Source organism: Rhincodon typus, chromosome 27, assembly GCF_021869965.1.
Source record: "Rhincodon typus isolate 14 chromosome 27, sRhiTyp1.1, whole genome shotgun sequence".
Taxonomy (NCBI): domain Eukaryota; kingdom Metazoa; phylum Chordata; class Chondrichthyes; order Orectolobiformes; family Rhincodontidae; genus Rhincodon; species Rhincodon typus.
The window spans coordinates 16,150,423-16,157,982 of record NC_063358.1 but is presented as its reverse complement, the minus strand read 5'-3'; the positions used below and the strand labels follow the sequence as shown (position 1 = coordinate 16,157,982).

At 45.0% G+C, this 7,560-nt stretch overlaps 1 protein-coding gene across 1 annotated transcript in view; it reads right to left on the bottom strand.

Moving 5' to 3' along the window:
• Positions 1–336: 336 nt before the first annotated feature.
• Positions 337–7,560, bottom strand: part of LOC125486249 (E3 ubiquitin-protein ligase TRIM63-like) — a 10,956-nt gene continuing 3,732 nt past the window's right edge. Inside the window, exons 3-4 of the mRNA XM_048612941.1 lie at positions 3,872–3,971; positions 337–516 (exon numbers count right to left, since the gene is read on the bottom strand). Of these exons, the coding sequence (XP_048468898.1) occupies positions 337–516; positions 3,872–3,971 (280 nt within the window). The remainder of the gene's footprint in view (positions 517–3,871; positions 3,972–7,560) is intronic.

Sequence of the window (7,560 nt, the reverse complement as noted above, 5' to 3'; positions counted from 1 at the left end):
TCTGTGGCAAGAAAGCGAAAACGTTCCGAGTCAGCGACTCTTCATCAGAATGTTCAGAACTGATGAACTGTCACTGGACTCGAAACGTTAACTCTCTGCTTTTCTCTCCACAGATGCTGCCAGACCTGCTGAGTTTCTCCAAAAAATTCTGCTTATGTCGGGGAAAACCAACGGCAGCCTGGGATTTGGATGAGGGAAAACAGAGTTGGGAAGAAAATTGATTTTTCTAATAACTAATAGTCACGCACTGAAATTAAATCGAGAATTAATAATACCGGGAACACTCAGATTTCCTTCAGTAATAATACGACAACCCACTGTTACTCTAAATGTTATTCAGTGGTAGTTGTATTGCACTTCTAACAATTGGTAATCCGAGAACCTATTGCTGTTCACGCTAAAACTACCGCCGCTTTTCACAGATCCGATCTCATTCCCAGTCTCAGTGGATCTGGTTCGAACTGTGACTGTGAAAGACCACGACTCTGAGCTGGGAATCCCAAACCCCAAACCAATCTGAGAGGTTACACAAAATTGGACTTGATGCTTGGGCCACTTCTCATAGTATCCTAACCTCAGATCAGCATCAACATGTCTAACGTAATCCCTGATGTCAGACTAAATAAAAGCTAATTTTTACAGAATGATAAAAATAACAGCACAATTGATCCCTAGCGCCTTTGGCAGCGCCATCGTTCACTGCAGTGTATCCCATTTCCCTGCCAGATCCGTTTATATTCCTTCTTTCGTAGTACATTAATTCTCTTAAATTATGTACAGGATTATTGCTTAATAACTACGTGTGGGCTGGGCTGGGCAGTGGAATTTAAAGCAATCACTGTTTTATATTCCCCCGGGTGTTTTCCAGTGATCCCTGCTGGAAAGCACATGCGCTTGTCTGAACATTCAATGGCAACAGCAGTGAAAGAGGGGTATCTGTGGAACTTGGAGAACACGGGCAAAAAAAAAGTGGGGATCCGCCCACGCCCCCGACCCTCCTCCCACAGAGATCTGTTCCTCAGCCAGGGTAACATGTGAAAGAGGAAGAGAGAACGACTGGCGTTGAGCTAGACTGAACAACAGGTAAATGCCCATTCTCAGTCACACCACATTAAGTGCATCAAGTAATATCTGATCGTTATAAATCTCATCATTCTCCGTCGTAACTGGCCAAAATTCAAATTCGGCTGTGAACAAAAACAGTTCTGAATAAAAAATATCTTTCGGAAGCAATAGTGTTTAGCTTTTCATCCTACTCCCCTACATCCCGTTCTCCCACCGTCTTCCCACTCAGCCGTTCCGCGGCACTTAACCCACGCCGGTGTTCTCTTACCCCCTTACTCTTCCCATCTGCTCCTCTACCTCCACTCTCCCTTTCTCCTTCATTCCTTTTTCCCCCTTTAGTCCATTGAGCTCTGTCTCTCATTTCCTTTCATTTTCACTACCCCCACCCCCATCCCCTTCCGTCCAACTCAGGATCCAAGCTTGCTTCCCATCAGGTCTATGGACTCGTCAATTTTACACCTTGTCTGTTATTATTCCAACAGTCACGATGGAGAAAGGCAATTCCCACCTAACCTGAGAACTCTTATTGGGTCTGTGTTCTGTTTTCAAAGAGGTTTCCTTACCTGAGTCCTTGCTTGGATCCAATGTGCGCAGACAATTATTACAGCTGGCTACAATATGACTTGACAAGAAACCTAGTACTTCTGAAGTTTACTGGTGAAGGTCTGTTCTGCCCATCTAACAAGTCTTGTGATCAGTAACAAATAGAAAGAGAAACTGCCCTTCAGATTATGGGACATGAGACACAACACAACACTGCCCGCTTCTATCTCCTTCCCAAAATCCACAAACCTGAATGCCCTGGTCAACCCATTGTCTCCGCCTGCTCCTGCCCCACCGAACTGATCTCCAACTATCTAGACTCCATTTTCTCCCCCTTGGTCCAGGAACTCCCTACCTATGTCCGTGATACCAACCACGCCCTCCACCTCCTCCAGAACTTCCAATTCCCCGGCCCCCAACACCTCATCTTTACCATGGACGTCCAGTCCCTCTACACCTGCATTCCCCATGCAGATGGCCTTAAGGCCCTCCGCTTCTTCCTGTCCCGCAGGCCCGACCAGTCCCCCTACACTGATACCCTCATCCGCTTAGCCGAACTCATCCTCACACTCAACAACTTCTCTTTCAATTCCTCCCACTTCCTACAGACAAAGGGGGTAGCCATGGGTACCCGCATGGGCCCAAGCTACGCCTGCCTCTTTGTAGGTTACGTGGAACAATCCCTCTTCCGTACCTACACCGGCCCTAAACCCCACCTCTTCCTCCGTTACATTGATGACTGTATCGGTGCCGCCTCGTGCTCCCACGAGGAGCTCGAACAGTTCATACACTTCACTAACACCTTCCACCCCAACCTTAAGTTTACCTGGACCATCTCTAACACCTCTCTCCCCTTCCTGGACCTCTCTGTCTCCATATCGGGCAACCACCTAGAAACCGATATCCATTTCAAGCCCACCGACTCCCACAGCTACCTAGAATACTCCTCCTCCCACCTACCTTCCTGCAAAAAAGCTATCCCCATTCCCAATTCCTTCGCCTCCGCCGCATCTGCTCCCAGGATGAGGCATTCCACTCCCGTACATCTCAGTTGTCCTCGTTTTTCAAGGACCGTAACTTCCCCTCCTCGGTGGTCGAGAACGCCCTCAACCGTGTCTCCCACATCTCCCGCACTCATCCCTCACACCCCGTCCACGCAATAAGAACCAAAAAAGAATCCCCCTCGTCCTCACGTACCACCCCACCAACCTCCGGATCCAACGCATCATCCTCCGACACTTCCGCCATCTGCAATCCGACCCCACCACCAAAGACATCTTTCCCTCCCCACCCTTATCTGCTTTCCGGAGGGACAACTCTCTCCGTGACTCCCTTGTCCGCTCCACACTCCCCTCCAGCTCCACCACACCCGGCACTTTTCCCTGCAACCGCAGGAAGTGCTACACCTGCCCCCATACCTCCTCCCTCACCCCCATCCCAGGCCCCAAGAAGACTTTCCACATCAAGCAGATGTTCACCTGCACATCTGCCAATGTGGTATACTGCATCCGCGTACCCGGTGTGGCTTCCTCTACATCGGGGAAACCAAGCGGAGACTCGGGGACCGCTTTGCAGAACACCTACGCTCGGTTCGCAATAAACAACTGCACCTCCCAGTCGCGAACCATTTCAACTCCCCCTCCCATTCCTCAGACGACATGTCCATCCTGGGCCTCCTGCAGTGCCACAACGATGCCACCCGAAGGTTGCAGGAACAGCAACTCATATTCCGCTTGGGAACCCTGCAGCCCAATGGTATCAATGTGGATTTCACAAGTTTCAAAATCTCCCCTCCCCCTACCGCATCCCAAAACCAGTCCAGCTCGTCCCTGCCTCCCTAACCTGTTCTTCCTCCCACCTATCCCCTCCTCCCACCTCAAGCCGCACCTCCATCTCCTACCGACCAACCTCATCCCGCCCCCTTGACCTGTCCGTCCTCCCTGGACTGACCTTTCCCCTTCCTAACTCCCTACCTACACTCACCTTTACTGGCTCCATCCCCGCCTCTTTGACCTGTTTGTTTCCTCTCCACCTATCCTCTCCTCTATCCCTCTTCTATCCGCCTCCCACTCTCTCCCTTTTTATTTCAAAACCCCCTTCCCCTCCCCCTTTTCTGATGAAGGGTCTAGGCCCGAAACGTCAGCCTCTCTGCTCCTATGATGCTGCTTGGCCTGCTGTGTTCATCCAGCCCTGCACCTTGTTGTCTCGGATTCTCCAGCATCTGCAGTTCCTACTATCTCTTCCATCTATGGACTCCATTTACACAGCTCGCTGCGTTGGAAAGGCTGCCAGCAACATCAAAGATCCTTCGCAACCAGTAATGATCTCCTATAATCTCTTCCGTCAGGCAAAAGGTGCAGAACCTGAAAACATGCACCAGCACGTTCAGGAACAGCATTTTCCTTGCAGTTTTTAGGCTAATGAATGGACTCTCTAGCCTCAAATAATGCTGATCTCAATAACATTGATCTCGTCCATGGCACGCCCTGAGCAATGTAACCTGTATATCTCTGTCTATGTCTTTTTGATCTGTACATCCTTGCTTACTATTATCTGCCTGTACTGCCCATCAACAAAGCTTTTCACATGACAATAAATCAATCAGTCAATCAATCAAACATTTATTGATTACGGTCTACAGACAGGCAGTACACATAGAATACATTAATGCAATTACCTCATCATTTAAAAAGCAGGTGGGCTAAATGCTGTGTTTAAAATGAAAAGTTATAAAAAATAAAAGCAGAGCTTTTCTACAGAAGAAACACTTACATTTATTTATTATAGTGCCTTTCACCACCATTATGTCATAATGCTTTTCAGCCAACGACATACTTTTTCAAGTGTCATCACTGTTGTAATATGGGAAACCAACTTGCACACAGCAAGGCCATGTAACAATAATGTGATAATGACCAAATAACTTTTATTCTCATTAGTGAGATATACCTATTTCCCAGGATGAAACTCCCTGCTCTTCTTTGTATAACAGCAAATTTTCTACATCCACCTACAGGATAGACAGGGTTTCAATTTAACATCTCAACTGAAGGTCAGCATCTCTAGCAGTACAGCACTCAGTCATCCTAGTTAGGTTAGTCTAAATTGCTTGGTCATAATTTCTAGTGTGAGATGTGAGCCTACAACCTTCTGATTTAAAACCCACTAAACCACAGCTATTTGGCATTTTTAAAATCCTTGCAGTTAATATCTTGCCTTATGATTTGCTTCTATCGTCCTGGAGATGTGACAGTGTAACATTTACCCCAGGATGCTGAAGTAAAAGAACCCACAGCTGCCCACAGATGAACAAAGAAGCCAAACAGTCTACAAGTGATTTTTTTTTCCATCCACGAACATTAAGTAGATGCTGTTACACAGATGGTAGAGTGATCAACTCTAATGTCATGACTGACGCAGATAGTTCAAATGTCTGGTCCGCTTATCATTGGACTAAAATGCTCTGAGCTGAGAGGAGTTGGTTGATAAGGTTGTAAAACGGATCAGAGTTTTTAACTTAATCCCTGAACCATTCCACCACTTGCCTCCATGATCATGGGATGATGGGGAACTAGCTGTGCCACACTTTTCCCACTTCCATTTTTTTATTATCTTGGGAGGTATACTTTGTCAGTATAATAGTCAAAATCTGTCAAAATCATCAATTTGTTTCTGAATGTCCTAACTTTACAGTTTCAGCATAAGTGTCCACAGGAAGGGAAATGTCTATCTGATTAGCAGGTAAAACTGCTCCTTCACAAGCTTTTTTAGAACACAATAAGAATACAAATATTTCCAAGTGTATCAAGGTTATCTTCATTGTTCCATTGATCAGATTTAAGGTAACAAGTTGGAACCCTCTTCCATTCAAGCTCCCAATCCCAATTATAACACCCCAGTGAGATCTGTGCATTGATCTGAGAACAGTGCCAGAATATGGGTCTTTCCTGTGGCTAAGTAGATTCTCAGAAGGTTGTGGAGTCAAGAACTTAATTTTAAGGACTCAATTCAGGCTAATATTCCATGAGTTGGACATTTTTTAAATCAAAAGTTAAATTAAGGTTCCACTTAATGTCTCAGTGAATGTAAACAATCACACAGCATTTTTTGAAGGACAGCAAATGAGTTCTCACTAACCTCCTGACTGATACTGATAACAGCAGGGAAGAAGCTGTTCTTGAATCTGTCCGTATATGTACTCAAACGTTTATAGCTTCTGTCTAACGGAGGAGGGTGGAAGAGAGTATTACTGGGGTGGGAGGGGTCTTTGATTGTGTTGTTTCCTTTCCTGAGGCAGCGGGAAGTATGGATGGAGATAATGGATAGAAGGCTGGTTTGAGAGATGGACTGCGCTATGCTTCATGATTCTCTATAGTTACAAGCAGTCTTGGGAAGACCAGTTGCCATACCATGCTGTGATGCATCCAGATTGGATGCTTTCTATGGTGCATCTATAAAAAGAGTCTTCATGAACATGTCAAATTTCCTTAGCCTCCTGAGGAAGTAAAGGCATTGTTGTGCTTTCTTGACCATTGCATCAGTGTGGGTTAGACCAGCATAGATTTTTGGTAATCATCACTCATAGGAACTTGATGGTCTCAACCATCTCCACCTCAGCACTATTAATGCTGACAGGGGTGTGGCCTCCACTCCACTTCCTGAAGTCAATGACCAGCTCCTTTATTTTGCTGACATTGATGGAGGGATTGTTGTCTTTACACAATGCCACTAAGCACTCAATCTCTTTGGGTACTCTGTTTCTACGTTGTTTGAGATCTGACTTACAATGGTGGCATTTAATGGAGTTTGGGGAGAATTTGGCCACACAATCTTTAGTAGATAAGGAGTACAGTAGGGGAACAGAGTACGCAGCCTAGTGGGGCATCAGTCAAGTCTTCCATGGAAGATGATAGTTTCTGAGCTGTTATGACAATGGAAAAATCTGGCCAAGGATGAATAATGTATGTATTGTAAAGCTTTGGATTTTCTGCAGATGAAGGGAGATGATATCACTAAAGGTAAAAGGGGTTGAGAACAGAAGTAGGAGACAAGAAAACGAAGCCGAGGGTATTGGAGAATTTTTGGATTTGAAGTGAGGACCACCCGATGGAGAAACTTGTATCAAAGAAAAAGCTTGGGATTGACGGTTATGCGTCTTATGGTAATTTCATCAGTGGTTGTTCATAGTTCATGATGGAATGGCCTGCACATTATCTGTAGGAGTGAGCTTCATGGACTAAATAAACTTGTGTGCTTTAGGCTTCTAAGAATTCTTAATAAATGCAAGATGATAGACAATGTTAGATGATAGAAAATAGTAACTTAATTTGGAAATTCTACAAGATTTTAAAAGGATTAATTTGAACTGTGAATCTCCACTGAGAGCAAATGCTTCATTTCTTCTTAATTCAGTGTGCTATAGCCATAATCATATTCCTGCTTTAATGGAGTGGTTTCACTGTGCATGTAATGTGGCTGACGCAGAACTGGACTTTAACCACCCGAAACAGAAAATAAATGTTACACTCATTATAAAGGCATTAAAACAATAACGATTATGCTCTTTGGAAATTCAGCCATTGTCATAGTGTTTAGTCTCTGATGCATAAAGCTGTGTATTCAATCTTGACTCCAATGGATTGAAAACATGATCTGGACTGACACTTCCAGTGCAATATTAAGGAAATGGGTTCTGCATAGATTCCATCTGTCAGTTGTTTTGTTATTTATTTTCTTTCTTCTAATCAACCTGTTCAGATGTTTTAACACACCTCTGGAGCAGAGGCTGCTGGTTCAAAGACAGGGATTCTACCAATGCACCACAGCAGTACCCCTGCCTGGCATTCCCAGACTGTCTCCCATCCAAGTACGAACCAGGCCTGAGTCTGTTTACTTTCTGAGATCAGGTGTTTTTAGAATAGTATGGCCATAGGCAAAGCAATCATGAGACAT